This window comes from Phyllobates terribilis, unplaced genomic scaffold, assembly GCF_046119375.1.
Source record: "Phyllobates terribilis strain yellow unplaced genomic scaffold, ASM4611937v1 Scaffold_3__8_contigs__length_932513732, whole genome shotgun sequence".
Taxonomy (NCBI): domain Eukaryota; kingdom Metazoa; phylum Chordata; class Amphibia; order Anura; family Dendrobatidae; genus Phyllobates; species Phyllobates terribilis.
Window position 1 is genome coordinate 537,229,887 of NW_027362763.1, and position 17,807 is coordinate 537,247,693.

A 17,807-nucleotide genomic window follows, 5' to 3' on the forward strand; every position below is an offset into this window, starting at 1 on the left:
AATGGGGGTGTGCAGCCTTCTGTATAATGGGGGTGTGCAGCCTTCTGTATAATGGGGGTGTGCAGCCTTCTGTATAATGGGGGTGTGCTGCCTTCTGTATAATGGGGGTGTGCAGCCTTCTGTATAATGGGGGTGTGCTGCCTTCTGTATAATGGGGGTGTGCAGCCTTCTGTATAACGGGGGTGTGCAGCCTTCTGTACAATGGGGGTGTGCTGCCTTCTGTATAATGGGGGTGTGCTGCCTTCTGTATAATGGGGGTGTGCAGCCTTCTGTATAACGGGGGTGTGCAGCCTTCTGTACAATGGGGGTGTGCTGCCTTCTGTATAATGGGGGTGTGCAGCCTTCTGTATAATGGGGGTGTGCAGCCTTCTGTATAATGGGGGTGTGCAGCCTTCTGTATAATGGGGGTGTGCAGCCTTCTGTATAATGGGGGTGTGCTGCCTTCTGTATAATGGGGGTGTGCAGCCTTCTGTATAATGGGGGTGTACTGCCTTCTGTATAATGGGGGTGTGCTGCCTTCTGTATAATGGGGGTGTGCTGCCTTCTGTATAATGGGGGTGTGCAGCCTTCTGTATAACGGGGGTGTGCAGCCTTCTGTACAATGGGGGTGTGCTGCCTTCTGTATAATGGGGGTGTGCAGCCTTCTGTATAATGGGGGTGTGCAGCCTTCTGTATAATGGGGGTGTGCTGCCTTCTGTATAATGGGGGTGTGCTGCCTTCTGTATAATGGGGGTGTGCTGCCTTCTGTATAATGGGGGTGTGCTGCCTTCTGTATAATGGGGGTGTGCTGCCTTCTGTATAATGGGGGTGTGCAGCCTTCTGTATAACGGGGGTGTGCAGCCTTCTGTACAATGGGGGTGTGCTGCCTTCTGTATAATGGGGGTGTGCTGCCTTCTGTATAATGGGGGTGTGCTGCCTTCTGTATAATGGGGGTGTGCAGCCTTCTGTATAATGGGGGTGTGCAGCCTTCTGTATAATGGGGGTGTGCTGCCTTCTGTATAATGGGGGTGAGCAGCTCGTGCTCCGCGTGGACATAAGACACTTTCTTGCTGGCTGCACTGTTTTCTCAGTGCTGAAGCAGTTCCTGCTCTGTCCACTAGGTGTCAGCAGAAGCTGTCTTTTCCCCAGCCCGATAACCCGTCTCGCTAGGAACCTTTGTTTCCGAGCCGTTGTTTCCCTATATCCGGGGTGTTCAGCAGACAGCACACTGTAATGTCTAGGTCTGAGAACGACTGAATGGTGAGTTTCTATGGCTTCTGCTGGCTGTGTGGTGAATGTCTGCTGCGGGTATACACTGTATCCTGCTTCTTCTGACCTAACTACGTCATGAGAAGTCTCACTGCCATAGCATTCTGGGACTTGTAGTCCCACACTATATATAAGCACAATGGTGAAGTTTTGGAATCTATAAGGAAGAGTTATTGTATGTGTAAATGATTCTCAGCTCTTGTACACCAGTCGTCTACATAGTTAATAGGGGGAATACTGGAGAACCATGGAGTGTTACATAAAGAGGAGTATGTCAGCAGGTATTTGCTCCCCCATCTGAGAGCAGCGTAATGTAGGAGTGTGTTATACAGAGCTCATGTGTATGGGGGATTACATGGCAGCAGGAATACTAGTCCTCTGCTGATAATACAGTGAATATATCAAAACTACAGCAAGCAGCCCAGTCAGTGTCACATAGCTGGAATCAGGGTCTCTGTCTCTACCTTATGCTGCTCTCAGTTTAGGGAGCAAAAACCTGGTGGTAAATTCCTCTTAATACTTGGTTGCACTGCAGATATACACTCCTCAACATGTAGAACACAACAACAGAAATCAATGGCGGGTTGTTGCATTGCATTATGGGTAGTGAAAGTGAGACGTCAAAGTGGCACTGTAGCTCAAAGTTAATTCCATTTGGAAGAGGTAAAGCTTAGTTTTTGTACTATTTGTGATTAAATATGAGGCATTTTAACACCCTTTTTCTTCATTCCAGCAGGAAGATAGGAAGGAAGCTTTGTCTCAATGGATGAGAGGAAGATGAAAAGGAGGAGTCCCAAGTCCTCCACTAGTCACCCTCCACCTCTAGTCAATTCTAAGAAAAACTCTGTGCCGCTCAGCAGGAGCACTGGCTTCTCAAATGTGGCACCACAACCAGCCGGGCAAAAACCAAAGCTGAAAAGGTGATTGTGAGTTATGTGCTGGTAGAGAAGATCACGCTGTAACTGTGCTGAATAATGAGGCCAACCTCAGACACATTCTGAAACAACACACCGTGCTGAGCTAGTGTGTCTTCTAGAGACCGTAAGGCCGGTTTCACACGTCCGGATATTTCTGATACTGAAAAAAACTGTACCGGAGATGTCCGTGTGCACCTGTGTGTCAGCCATGTGCCGCATCAGGAGCACATGTACCGGCACCTGGGAATCCGCGTTACAGTTAGCGCTGTTCCCATGCACATCAGCACCAGCAGGGGAACATTATGAGAGTAGTAGTATTTTGCTCCCGGTGTCTCCGGGAGCAGAATAAAAAAAAAAATCCATATACTCACATGTCCTAAGTGTTCCCCGCTGTAATCCATGCGACCGCTCAGCAGAGGAGCCGGGGAGAATGACTCCTGCAGCAAACGAGCCCTGGAGTTGCACTGAGCGAGCGGAGTCCTGTCACTCACTGAGCACAGCTTGCTGCAGCGGTCATTTTTCCCGGCTCCTCTGCTGAGCGGTCAGGTGGATTACAGTGGGTGACACTTAGGACAGGTGAGTACAAAGATTTTTTTATTTTATTCTTATTTAAACAGGTGGAGACACCAGGAGGAGACACTACAACTCTCATCATTATACCATGCTGAGGCTGACCGCAGCACTGGCCGGAACCATGATGAGGGCAGCATTCAGCACCCGGCGATTGGGAACAGCACTAACTGCACTGCTGATTCCCAAGTGCTGGTACATGTCATACGGATGGCATCCGTGTGTGGAACGTGTTTACACGGACCCATTGACTTGAATGGGTTCATGTGATCAGTGCTGCCGGCCAAAAACGGACATGTCTACGTGTGAATCACATGGACACACGGTCCGTGGAAACACAATGACATGTGCGCAGACCCATAGATTTGAATGGGTCTGCGTGTGTCAGTGTCTCCAGTACGTGTGGAAATTGTCACCATACATACCGGACACACTGAAGTGTTAAAGTGCCCTAAGTATCATAGCTGGCAGAAGGAGGAGATAGAGGACAAATCCATTAGTGAACTTTTCTGATGGCTCTGGTCTGCTAACCTTACATCTCCTGAACTCTTATAAGGCCTGGTTCACACCCCGGTTTTTGTCATTTTTAACAGCCTCACGTTTTTATATTGTAAACAAAAATACTGATCTATTGTAAATCTGATGCGATCGGATACATTTTAACACAAGAATATCAGTTTTTTTTATCATATACATTGCATCTATTTGCATCTGCTGTTTACCTTTTCTTAAGACGTTGTGAGAATGTCTTCTATTCATGTGAAAACCTCTGATATCAGGGCTGTAACCAGCCAGTGACCGTCCCATAACCAGGACAGGTTTTTATCCTCTTTATGGTGACCGTAAAGGATCCCATTTAATGTTTACAAGCAGAAGTTTTGGAAAACATTTTTTGGTATACAGTGGATAAACTTGATTTACTGAAATTGAAAAAAAGCCGCATAGAAATCTTTGACTTTGTCTCTCACTTCTCCGTTTTTGGTCTGAACTGTTTTATATTTAATTTTTTCCATTTTTTTTTTAGAGCCATTAAGGAGAAATCAAAACCTCAGGGAGAAAGTAAAGGCGCTGCTTCTGCTCCTATTCAGCACTCTTTCCTTACAGATGTTTCTGATGTTCAGGAGATGGAGAAGGGCCTTCTGAGTCTGTTGAATGACTTCCACTCAGGCAAACTTCAAGCCTTTGGTAAGTATTTCCAGCATTACAGTAGTGATTACAGAGATAGAAATGATTGTTTATATATAGACTCAGTATTCCTGAAATTTATCACTTAGTACAAGCCAAAGTAGGAAAAAAGAATCCAAAATTATTGTGGTTTTGTACTTTTCACCTCCCTAAATCATGTAATAAAAAGTGATCAAAAAGTTGTATGTATTAATGAAAACTACAGTTTGTCACACAAAAAAATAAGCCTTCATACATTTCTATTAGCAGAAAAATGTACAACCTCAGAATATGGCAAAGAAACAAATTTCTTCATTGGTGTATTTTTTGAACAAAATTAAAACTATATGAGTTTGGTATCATCATAATTGTGCTGATCCAAAGAATGAAATTATCACTTCATTTGAGCACTACATCAATAGCGTAAGATTTAAAAGGTTATTCCCAAGATACAAAGTTATATATAGGACAGAGGATAACTTACTGAGGGTTTGACCCCTGCAAGTGATATCCAGAACTGGGCTGTGGAACCAGGCTCTGCAGAGCCCCATCCTGAATGGAGTAGAGGAGCGCATGCTTGCTGTCTGCTCCATTCATTGTGTAAGGGACTGCTGGAGAAAGTGGTATACAAACAGTCCACAGATTACAAACTAGATACGTGCTGTAGGTTTGTTTGTAACCTGGGTATGTATGTAAGTTGGAGCAGGTCCGAGGAAAAAGCAAAAAGCTAATGCTCATCGGTGACCTCTCTGGCCACCTCCCAGCTCGCTGCCCTCCATCGTTCTTTCCGTCAGCCGGCGTGCCGCATCTCCTTTCCTCTTCAGCCAGGCCGTGTAGCTGTGTCCAGGCCTTGAAGGTTACTGCCTGTCATAAAGTTGCGATGATGATGTGACCCTTTGATATGCAGTGAGATGCAGTGTGCAACAGCAGAAAGAAGAGTAATGGACGACGGCTGGAGAACTCAGCGGTGAGGTGAGTATATTAGGTTTCGGGTTTTTTAGTAACATCCAATGTTCGTAAATAGGGGTCGTACGTAAGTCTGGAACTCCCTGTACAATTGTTTGGCTATTTCCAAAATATCACCAATTCTGTTCTAACAGGAAACATATATCTTTGTACCGTGTTAGCAAGTAGATAGAAATAGTCAAAATTGAGAGTCCTCAGTGGTTGATACCTTTTAATAACTAACTAAAAAGATGGTAACAAATAGCAAACTTTTTAAACTGCTCAGGTCTCCGAAGAGTCACATATTGCATATATTGTATATGTGACTCTTCTGATAGTTTATTCCTGATGTAGAGATCTGAGTAGTCTCAAAAGCTTATGTCTTATCAGCCTTTCAGATAGTCATTAGAATGTATCAATTACTGAGGACAATCTATTTTCATCTTCTCTTAAGAATAGTAGAGCCTGTTTTTTTTTAATCTGCAAGTGACACATGGAGTGTTATATTTGCCAGGTACTTTGCATTGTTTGCTATTACTATAGTATATGTATCGGGCAGCTTCTTCTATTTGCCATTCTCACTGTTTGGAGTGGGCTGCAGCATAATCTCTTAAGGGGTTTCCAAGCTTCAGCTACATTTCTGCAATCAACGTTTGGATTCCGCTCGGTTGCCTACTCGTAGGGTCGTCATTTGACTGCAACTATGTACATTGCTTACTTAAGCTCATACGCCGACTAGCAACTGTTACTGCCTCTCTCAATGTACTACTATTGAGAGAAGCGGATGAGACTCTAGTCAGCACAAGACTATAAGTATACCAATGACATACATGCAGTCAAGTGACAACCATCCAATCAGGCAACAAAGTGGATTCCTGATAGTGTGCAAATAGCAGACTGTCAGGATTCGACAATCTGCAGTCACATACAGTGACTACAGAAATATTTGTTCAGCCCAGAAAACCCCTTTATGTCCCAGTATATACAATCACTCAAAGCATGTGCATTGTTCTTGCAGGTAATGAATGCTCGATAGAACAGATGGAACATGTGCGCGGATTGCAGGAAAAGCTGGCGCGTCTGCACTTAGATTTGTACGGTGAACTGGAGGAAATGACAGAAGACAAACGCAAGATGGCCAGGGATTCCAATCTGGACAGACTTCTCTCTGATGTATGTGTGACTAGACAGTATGCTTAGATCAAAAGAACATAGACTATAATATTGATACAGTCTTATCAAAGTGTAGTTTATATCTTAGCGCAACTGTTACTTATGTCCTTGTGTATGTGTGGTAAGAAAGCCATGCCCAGGCGTTACCTGTAGGAAACACTGGGAGCTACGTTTATCTCCGAATGGTTAGCCAACATTTGGCTTCTGTGCTTGTATAATGAATCTGTTGAATGACCTATTTTGTTAACGAGGTTTTTCCTTTTTGTTTGCAGCTAGAAGAGCTGAATTCCTCTATGTATCCTTTTTATTTCAACGTTTCTTAACCTTCCTATTGTGTGTGTATGTATGTGTGCCTATACATGTAATAACTATAAAGCACAACATGCACATTAGATTGTCGGCCAAACTCCCATTTGGCTCAGTGTTTTCTCTCACAAACTACATCTAAACACACACATAGACAGTGACTAGTGTATATATATCATATATATAGTATCATATATATTTCAAGAATACGCACCCTTACCTGCCCGGGCCTCGTAGTGTATGTGCACACAACGTCTTATTCTGGCAGAAAACTGCCTGAAATAAAGCACTTACTAAAAGCTGAAATGAATGAACATGTGCATTCCTATGTAAAACGACGTGCTGTTCATATGTTCAGGCTTTTGATTGTCTTGTAGCTGCTTCAGGCTTCCACAGCTGTCAAGCGGTTAAAAGAAGTGAGCAGAGGGTTCTACGGGCATTATCTGCTCTAAAAACGCTCTATTCTTTATAATAGAAGTCACTCGACACCTAGGCGTCTTTTTGTGTGTTTTGCTTGTAATACCGATAGCATTTTTTTTTCTACTTGTTGTTTTTTGTTTTGTTTTTTTCCTTTTATTGTTGAATGGAGTTTAAAAAAATGACTGGAAAAGTCCAGTAAAAAAAAGACACCACAAAAATGCTCAAGAAAAAACAACAACGGCGGTCAAAGACGAGCACAGGAGACGGAAAAAGAAAGCTAAAAAAGACACTTTAGAAAAAAAATACACTGGTGTTTCATAAAGCATCTTCCTCTTGAAAATCCCAGCAGGTGCACATACCCTTATAGTTCAACCAAAAACGGGCAGATGAGGCTCTTGTTATATTACAGTGCATTTCTGTAGAATTTAGGTGAAGTCCTAAACTAGAGGATGTGAAAAGCTGTACAGAATAATTTCTAAAACAATAGTTTTTGAGGGCAGCATTCTATGTTTGTCCTCCTGCGAAAAAGGACCTTTTGAGAGGAGTCTTGTGAGGAGTACCCTGCTTGTCAACTGATTTTAACCAGTCGACATAATCGAGGATACCTCATACTATTGTCATTGCTGAGGAGACAATAAGTAGCAGACAGTAGCCAATAATCCTCCAAATGTTTCCGTTCTAGCTGGATGCCAGTGTCTCAGGACAATCGAGCTCTGTGGGAAAATAGAAGCAAATGTTGCACTTCACCTGAATGGTGAAGTGTCCTAGCAATAGAGAACACCTTGCTCGTCTGTGGACCATTGTATATAGTAGGTTGGCAATGTTCCCTGTTCCTGTGTTCAACCAATTGTCAGTGATGTGGACTTTAAAAGTAAATTTTCGTTATCTTGTCTACCCTTAACTTCTCAATTCAGACAAAAGCTTCACCTGGCAGATGTCCAAGATATCCCAAAAACCACAGCTAGCTGAAGACATGCGATCTCACATGCTTATTGACCACCATATATCATGTACTATCAGTATTCTGCACAGTGTTTCCATTTGTTAGTAAAGCTGCTTTGTGAAATGATCCATTCATATCTTCCATACCTCATGTTTTCACACGAGTGAAATACATAATTGAGTATAAGCAGTTTCACTCCTGATTCGTGAAATTCAGGTTTTTAGGGGCCGTGCATTTTGACCACCCAAATATTCAGTTAAATTCATTCCTTTTGCGATGATGTAGCGTGTACAGAATAGCTACTGCACAGAAATCTACTGTATCATTGGTCCAAATATGTGAAGTGTTTGATAAACTTGATACTGTTATTTAATGAGTATTCCTGAACCATTCTGTCTCTTTGAGAATGGCTTGCCCAGCCTATGTATCCATGTTGTGTACATGCTGACAATCAAATGCTACTGTGTATAGTAAGAGGAAGATAGCATGGGTGGCGCTGCTACACCTCCACTGTGTATATAGTGTATAAATACAAGCAGAATAGTATATGGTTCTTACTTGAGTGTTTGCAGCGCTGATTTATTGGAGGTTTGTTTCCTTTTGGTATTTAGTCAGTTTCCAGCCAAAGCCAGAAAAGTTTGCATTGGTATTGGGTGTCCCAACTACCCTTGTTTTCCCTGCAGATGGCAGTGCTGGACGGAGTCTGCTCATAGCCTATAGCCTGGAAATTGGTTGCTTCCGGTAACCAGAGGTTACATATAAAACCCATTTCCCTGATGGGTGGTGTTGGGACATAAGGATGGGGCAGTTTCTAAATAAATACCTGATCCTTTTTTATTTCATTGGAGATAAGCTGCTGCCGGAAGTGGCTGGCAATGCCCGTCTCCTCTCTTCCCAATGAAAACCAATGCTCAGTCGAGCACTCATGTGCATGGGGTAGTCAGAAGAGATTGCTACTTGTGAAACAAGCGTTCTGCCGACAGCTATCTCATGTGTACAGCCAGCTTTAGAGCTATCCCTCTTTTCAGGGCAGATAAGCCACCGCCAAGATGTCTGGCAGTGTCTTTTTCATTTCTACATATGGAAAACACACAAATGTACAGACGTGCCAATAGTTGTTTAGCATTTGGCTGTCAACTATGAAAGCCTTAGGGGCTCTGTAAGACAAAGAAGGGTAGCACTAGGGAGTCCAAACAAATGATTTTTTGGCAGGAATTTGCCTTTAAACTGAGAGATGGTAATACCAGCATTCTAGCATATTATGACATTGCTCGTTTTTGTGATTGCATTGGCCAAATAAACACAATTTACAGCTTTCTCTTGTTATTATTTATTTCATAGCTTTATTTTATTGTAAAATAACACTATTGGATCTAAACAATACATCATTATTCTATAAGTAATACATTATTTTTTAGTTTGATTGGCTTTTGGTAACTTTTCCACATGAGTTGATTTAATTAAGGCTAACAATGGATGCTACAGCTCCAGAAAATAAAGATTGTGCTTTAAAGGGAACCTGTCATGTCACCAAACGCTATTAATGTGCAGATATGAGGTCAATCTGCTGGGTAATAACGTTCCAAAACTGTGCAGCTGCCGCCCTGAAATTACGGATACCGGAGGGAAATTAACTTTATTCCTCGTGTCAGCCTCCAGGTTTCAGCAATAGAAGAATGCCAGCGGGGCTTCAATCACCATGTACAGTCAGTGGCGGCTGTAAGCCCGCCCTGGCATGTTGGCTGACAGTCGGCTCAGCTGCGTATCGGTGCAGTGCCGGCTGTCAGTCAGTATGCTAGGCTGTGCTTACAGCCGCCACTGACTGCATACTGCTCATTCTGTACTGAGCGGTGAACGTAGCCGCTCCAGCATGCCGCTATGACTGAAAGCCAGAGGCTGTCGGGAGGAATAATAATAATCTTTATTTTTATATAGGACTAAACCTTATTTCCTCCAGGTAGCGGTGCTTTCAGTTTAGCTATAGTTTTAGATTGCTATTAACCTGCAGATTAACCCCATATCTGCAGGTTAATCGCGAGTGGGGACATGACAGGTTTAAGCAAGTAAATAGCAGAAATATACCGTTATCATTTCTTTACGATTTCTCCATGTAGTTGTCAATAGGGTCTGCTTGCACCCTTGTTTCTTCTCAGTAGAAACGGCAGCAGTGGTTCTCCACACCATCCCCCCCTATTCCATTGCCTGCCTGTGCTTACTTCCCACCCATGCTAGGCCCCTTGTACCTTCTGCTGGCAGGCAAGTACATACAGCATATGCCTGGCTGCTGCATCAATGTGTGCGCACAGGTGAGTGCTGAAGAAACTGCCATTATGTCACCTTTTCTACCCAGCCATCTGGAACTTTTTTGTTCTTTTTTTAAATTGACTTGTCGACAGGGTTTTATACAGCCATGTACTGTTACCTGAACCACCTTCATGTAAAAAAAAGTAGAGTGTATCGACATTGACCTTCTCTTCATTTACTTGTGTTTACACCTTAGATTGTACAATTATTTATATAGCAGATCTGTTTAGGACTGCTCAATGATTGCATAAAGTAGGCTCTTGTAATAAAAGGATTTCGAGAATGGCCTAATCTCTAAGCGCTAAACAATGTAGAGCCAGTTTTCTAATAAGTAGGTGCACACAATCCCAGGGATTAGGTAATACATTGGTAAAAATAATCATGTTCCCTGCTTCCTCGTTCACAGATTTAATAACAGCCTCGACAATCAACAGTAGGGGGCCAAATTTTAACATGGAATATATACATAAGGAATGAATGAGTCTGTCAGTATAAATGTTCAAACCAATCACAGGCACTCGCTACAACAGTTTAGTGCACCTTCTCATATAACACTGGAATACAGTGATTTTGGTGCCAACGATGTGTGAACAGATTAAGTTTCTGGTGCTGATGAAGTATATGACTTCTGTTTTGCCAGATTTGCTCTAGTTTCTGAGATAATTAATTACAGTAGAATTCTGGCTTCAAAAAGTCACTTTTATAGCATTGTAAGCCTACTAATTGAAATAAAAAAATAATTATATGGGTTATTTCCTTATCTAATACACTGGTAAAGAGTCAAAAGACAGACCATAAGACCAAAAGCTATTGCATTTGTTATCACACACAAGTCGCATTGGGGGAATGCATTTATTTTCATGGATGAATTATCTCAAAAACTAGAACCAATTCAGCAAAAGCGATGGGATTTTTTAATTTAGCAACCTCAAAATATCCCGACTCCATTCAAAAAAACCTTAGCACCTGGGAAAAAATTTTTTTTGTAGACCTGTGTAATTATTTTAAAACTTCTGCAAATCCAGAGCTGCCCATTACGGTGGAAGGGTGGAGATGAAAAGAACATGTTCTATGCTTTACTTCTAGGCAGCTTAAACTGTAAAAAACATTATGGAAAATGAACTGGAAAAAATTAAAAAACTGCATATCTTAAAATCCAAATGGTTTTTTTTTCCCCATGATTCATCATGCAGTTTTCACCAATTTTCTGGCATAAAACTGCTTGAAATGACGCACACAATCTTTGTGCAGCCTGTGCAAACAATTACCGACTTTTGGAGGTTTACAACACTTTTGGTTAGCTGTGCCAGCTTTTTTAAAAAGTAGGCTAAGCTTAACTGTGAGAAGCATAACCGAAAAATCCATCATAATTTACACCAAAGAAGTGATGTAAATTACAACAGAAGTGAAATCCACTCCCTACAACCAGGGCTGTGGAGTCTGTATAAAATGGACCAACTCCGACTCCTAAAATATATAATAAATTGGGTACAGTAATTCAATGCAGTTTGTGGGGAATATTTTTTCAGAAGAATTTGGGAAAGTTCTGAAATGTCCTATAAATGTCTGTCCTATTCCTGATCTAAGGGTCTAGACTTTTAGCTGAGATGAATCTGTGCTACAGTAACATTATCACTTAAACATGAGCCATGTATGAGGGAGTTGGAGTCGGTTTCGTGGAAATTGAGGAGTCGGAGATTTGGCTTACCGACTCCACAGCCCTGCCTACAAGCCTCCTAATGAATTTGCCCTTCATCAGGACTGCCATACAAGTGTCAATCTTTATGAATCAAGGTCAATGTGTGAATGTGTTTTTAGCATTGCTAAAATCTTATATGTACTGTAAATCCATTGGCCCAGTGTTTCAAAAATGTTAATTAAAATGTCCGCATTGTTTGTGTCATTTTTCGTTGTAGAATAATACAAATTAAAGCTGGATGTACAAAAGAGGAATCAATCATGTTGTGAAGAATATAAAGAATATTAGAAAAGTTGTCTTGGTATTCTTTGAAGCTCTTATCTCTTCATCTGTGTGCAAATAATTGCTCTTCTGATCACCCAGCCAACTATAAGATATTTCATACTGTCAGATCTGAGGCAGGGAGCGTCTGTAAGTCCCCAAGGCAACACAATGCAGTTCCACCCCTTCTAGTAGACGGACGATCTCCAACAGGTAAGGTCCTGTTCTTACAGCTTTAATAAGTTGGGCAAAGTTCACTTGTGTTGGATACACTTGTATTAGATGGCTGAATTAATATATTGTGCGTAGTATATACCGAATACTGTGGTGAAGTGTATACTCTTGTATTGTAACAAATGTAGGTTTGGTCTATAGTTTTTTGCACTGATTTTTATATGATATTAGGTGATGCATTTTGTAACAAAGACAAGTAAACAATTTTGTGCAATATACATATGATAAAGGAATAAATTTACCATAAGGGGTCCATAGACATATCAAAAAATAAATTGTACTCCCAATATCAATTATACACAAAGTTTTACATAGTGAGTGGTAATCACCAAGTAAAAAATGGAAGTAACTAAAGGAGGTATATTAAAATAAATCTTTTATTTCAAACATCATGAAAACAATTAAAAAGGAAAAAGTACCAAAAAAGGGAAGCTCAAACGAAGCCTTTTTGGTATACAGAGGGTGTGATGAGGAATATGTCAATAATATTACAAAACAAGGGTCAAAAAAATATATTTTGATTATCAGCCACAATAAATTGCATGCTAAGATATTGTTTAAAATATCAAAGTTAATCACAACTAGCAGCATATACTGCAATGACAGAAATAGTTACAGTGCTTTATTGCATTGTTAGCACATACATGATCCAACATACCATTCCATCATGAGCTGTATAGAATATAATACTTTCAGATCTAGTAGCTCTAATAAAAAATCAGGCTGACAGCGTATGGTATTAATCGGTCAAAATGTATCCCATGCTGAATTATTATCTCATATGTCAGAGTTAAACACAGCAGTATGTGATATAATAGAGAAAATGATCAAGGTGCTTTAGCGCATCAAAAGCACATAATAATCCAGCACAGCATTGTATCATAACACTTATATCTAACCTGATGTAGCACTTCCTAGGATAGTAACTCTGAAAGAGACTGAAACTAACCACCAGCAACATCAACTGCTGCTCTCTAGTTGTTGCAATATTGTATAAAAATACAGAAGGAGACCCAAAGTGGTAATATATTCACCTGTATTATGTAACACGCGCCACCGTGGAGGCTCCTGCTTCCTGCCCCGACGCGCACGTTTCACCTAGCTTCTTCGGGAGGCGTGTCTAGATAGGGGGCATGTGAGTTTAAATAGCACCCGAGACCAATAGAAAGTAGAGGGGGATCGGAAATTAAGTGACACGACCTGAATGAAATAGCCGGCGCATGAGCAGGTGAACGCCGATGCCAATCTGAAAGTCCTCAGACCTGCGGTCACATGTCGGATGACGCACTCGTTCCACCCACCACGCCCCCTGAGGAAGTACGGAAACACGTGTCGGGGCCTCCCCTGGGACTGCTGGTCACCTCTTTACTTTCACTAAGTATGTCTTACTTAACCCTTTCCATGTGATGTTTTGTACTTTTTATGTGTTGCTGAAAAAACCTCTGATGGTTGTTTATGCTGTGACTTGTTATAGGTCACTTGATCTATGTTATTTAACTTTTTCTGCACACATTGTCTGTGACTAATGGATTGTATGGGTTGGACTATGTGACCTATTATAGGTCCAATGTGAATTTGATACCCGCTGTGTCTCTATCTACCCCCTGCTGCTTCACATGCCCATGTTATGTCTTTTTACACATGTTACTTATACCTATGTGTTATTTCTTAAAAAATACATAAATAAAGCATTTATCTCTTTTAGTCAACATATGGTGTTTTAATTATGTTATCTTGGGGTTTTGAAAATACCTATGGTCTCTCTGGTTTATATAATGGTTAGTAAAACTAGGTTAAATAAGGCTAAACACCCTTTAGTGCGACATGAAAGGCACTAAAGGGTGCTAGTTTATTATATGTAGGAGGCTTGTGACGTTAAATAGCTACAGGACATCCTATTTATTCTATTTATTTATCTATCTATATTGGGGAAAATAAGTATTTGATACACTGCCGATGTTGCAAGTTTTCCCACCTACAAAGAATGGAGAGGTCTGTAATTTGTATCATAGGTACACTACACCTGTCAGAGACAGAATCTAAAAATAAAAACACAGAAAATCACATTGTATGATTTTTACATAATTAGAGTCCATTTTATTGTATGAAATAAGTATTTGATCACCTAACAACCAGCAAGAATTCTGGCTCACACAGACCTGTTAGTTTTTATCTAAGAAGCCCTCCTACTCTGCACTCATTACCTGTATTACCTGCACCTGTTTGAACTCCAAAATCCCTGCTGCAGTGTGTGCAAACTTGGTCAAGAACTACAGGAAACGTCTGATCTCTTTAACCCCTTTCTGGCCCAGGGCGTACTAATACGTATCTGTGCCCTGGGCCTTATGGGCCTGATACGTATTAGTACACCCTGGCGATTTTGCCCGCACACAAGCGAAATCTTGGTTTCATCAGTCCACAGGACCTTCTTCCAAAAAGAAATTGGCTTCTCCAAATGTGCTTTTGCGTACCTCAGCCGACTCTGTTTGTGGCTTGCTTGCAGAAACGGCTTCTCCCATACAGCTTCTCCTTGTGCAAAGTGCGTTGTATAGTTGACCGATGCACAGTGACACCATCTACAGCAAGTTGATGCTGCAGCTCTCTGGAGGTGGTCTGAGGATTGTCCTTGACTGATCTCACCATTCTTCTTCTCTGCCTTTCTGATGTTTTTCTTGGCCTGCCACTTCTGGCCTTAACAAGAACTGTCCCTGTGTTCTTCCATTTCCTTACTATGTTCCTCACAGTGGAAACTGACAGGTTAAATCTCTGAAACAGCTTTTTGTATCCTTCCCCTGAACAACTATGTTGAATAGTCTTTGTTTTCAGATCATTTGACAGTTGTTTTAAGGAGCCCATGATACCACTCTTCAAAGGAGATTCAAACAGGAGAACAACTTGCAAGTGACCACTTTAAGTAGCTTTTCTCATGATTGCATACACCTGGCTATGAAGTTCAAAGCTCAATGAGACTACAAAACCAAAAAAAGTGCTTTAGTAAGTCAGTAAAAAGTAGGTAGGAGTATTTAAAACAAGAAAATGATAAGGGTGCCCATATTTATGCACCTGTCAAATTTAGTTTGAATGCAGATTGCACATTTTCTGTTAGTACAATAAACCTCATTTCAAGGCAGAAACATTACTGTGTCCAACAGTTATTACATATATCAAACTGAAATAGCTGTTGCAAAAACACCAATTTTTATAAAACATTACGCTTAAGATTAATAGGGGTGCCCAAACTTTTCATATAACTGTAAAATCCTGGAGGGGTGTAGTTTCCAAAATGGAGTCACTGGGGGGGAGTAAAGGGTATTTTCCACTATTTAGGCATCAGGGACTCCCCAAACACAACATGGCGTCCGCTAATTATTCAAGCAAATTTTACATTCAAAAAGTCAAATGGCACTCCTTCCCTTCCGAAACCTGCCGTGCGCCCAAACAGTGGTTTTCCTCCACATATGGGGTATCGGCTTACTCAGGAGAAATTGCACAACAAATTGCATGGTGCAATTTCTCCTGTTACCCTTATGAAAATGCAAAATTGGGGGCTGAAAAACATTTTTGTTGAAAAAAATGGGAAAATTTTATTTTTACGGTTCAATGTTATAAACTTCTGTGAAGCACCTGGGGGTTCAAGGTGCTCACCACACATCCAGATAAGTTCCCTAAGGGGTCTAGTTTCCAAAATGGGGTCACTTGTGGGGTGTTTCCACTGTTTAGGCACATCAGGGGCTCCCCAAACGCAACATGGCGTCCACTAATTATTCAAGCAAATTTTACATTCAAAAAGTGAAATGGCGCTCCTTCCCTTCCGAACCTTGCCGTGCGCCCAAACAGTGGTTTTTCCTCACATATGGGGTATCTGCGTGCTCAGGGGAAATTGCACAACAAATTTTGGGGTCCATTTTTTCCTGTTACCCCTGCGAAAGTAATAAAAATTGGGTCTAAAGTAACATTTTTGTGAAAAAAGTTAAATGTTCATTTTTTTCTTCCACATTCCAAAAATTCCTGTGAAGCACCTGAAGGGTTAATAAACTTCTTAAATGTGGTTTTGAGCATTTTGAGGGGTGCAGTTTTTAGAACGGTGTCACTTTTGGGTATTTTCTGTCATAAAGGCCCCTCAAAGTCACGTCAAATGTGATGTGGTCTCTAAAAAAAATGGTTTTGTAAATTTTGTTGTAAAAATGAGAAATCGCTGGTCAACTTTTAACCCTTATAGCTTCCTAACAAAAAAAAATTTTGGTTCCAAAATTGTGCTGATGTAAAGTAGACATGTGGGAAATGTTATTTATTAACTATTTTGTGCGACATATCTCTCTGATTTAAGGGCATAAAAATTACAATTTTGAAAATTGCAAAATTTTCAACATTTTCGCCAAATTTCCGATTTTTTCACAAATAAACGCAAGTGATATCGAATAAATTTCACCACTATCATGAAGTACAATATGTCAGGAAAGAACACTCTCAGAATCAGGGGGATCCGTTGAAGCTCCAGAGTAATTACCTCATAAAGTGACAGTGGTCAGAATTGTAAAAATTGGCCTGGTCATTAACGTGCAAACCACCCTCGGGGGTCAAGGGGTTAATTACAAACAAAGGTTTCTGTAGCAAATATTAAGTTCTGTTTTTTTATTGTATCAAATACTTATTTCATGCAATAAAATGCAATTTAATTCTGTAAAAATCATACAATGTGATTTTCTGGATTTTTTTTTAGATTCTGTCTCTCACAAGTGAAGTGTACAGACCTCTCCATTCTTTGTAGGTGGGAAAACTTGCAAAATCGGCAGTGTATCAAATACTTATTTTCCCCACTGTATATCTATATATATATTTGACTTATTAGTTTGAAAACTAGCTTTAAATTATAGTATTTGCAGACACTGTGTTTCGGGGTACTGCCCCTTGTCAGTGCAAAGTCACCCAGCCAAACCAGAACTCACACTTTGCACTGATGAGGGGCAGTACCCCAAAACACAGTGTCTGCAAATTGAGTTTCTGGTTCTGGCTTATATCCTAAGTCATGTGATAAGATTTATTAAAGGGTCACTATTGACTTTTAGGGTTTCTACTTCCAATAGGTGGCACTAGAGTTCTTGTCTCTGAAGAGGAAGGAAACCTGTTTTACTTAATGGGTTCAGAAATGGTGCAGAAAATCGGCACCATCAAAGACTCACCAAAAGCTCATCGTGAGAACATAGCCTTAGGTCATTTCTGCTCCTATTAAGGAAAATTAGATCATTTTGGTTTTCATTGCATTTTTGAGTGTGTTTTTTTTAACGCTTCAGTTTTGGTCTCTTTGATTTGTCATGTTTTAAATAAAGCTGCTTTGTTTTTTATACTTTTTTTATATTTTGCTTTGACAAAAATGTATAGTTACAGGTAGATTACATGCGTATTTTATGTGTTTTCGCCTCAGAAACGCACTAAAAACACGTGTTTTTTCTGTATCTAATGCAAGTATATGGCAAAAATCTTAACAAAAAACTTTGTGTAGTCGCAAGAAAAATTTCCATGTTGTGAATAAAGTGCACACCGCATTTAAGATTACACTGAGTAAGAATAGAATAAAAGTAACACATCTGCAAATAAATATGGCAGAATTCCTTTATTTCCCCCT

The 17,807-nt window shown here is 40.6% G+C and overlaps 2 protein-coding genes across 2 annotated transcripts in view; both read left to right on the forward strand.

Moving 5' to 3' along the window:
- Positions 1-1,115: 1,115 nt before the first annotated feature.
- Positions 1,116-9,003, forward strand: CCDC28A (coiled-coil domain containing 28A). Its single transcript, XM_073671337.1, has 6 exons — positions 1,116-1,239; positions 1,982-2,168; positions 3,760-3,920; positions 5,863-6,017; positions 6,290-6,312; positions 7,658-9,003. The coding sequence occupies exons 2-6, from the start codon at positions 2,011-2,013 to the stop codon at positions 7,710-7,712; spliced, it is 552 nt and encodes a 183-aa protein (XP_073527438.1). The 5' UTR covers positions 1,116-1,239; positions 1,982-2,010; the 3' UTR covers positions 7,713-9,003.
- Positions 9,004-9,132: 129 nt separating this feature from the next.
- ECT2L (epithelial cell transforming 2 like) overlaps positions 9,133-17,807 on the forward strand; it is a 121,883-nt gene continuing 113,208 nt past the window's right edge. The window contains exon 1 of the mRNA XM_073671336.1: positions 9,133-12,163. The gene's annotated coding sequence lies outside the window, so the exon portion shown is untranslated. The remainder of the gene's footprint in view (positions 12,164-17,807) is intronic.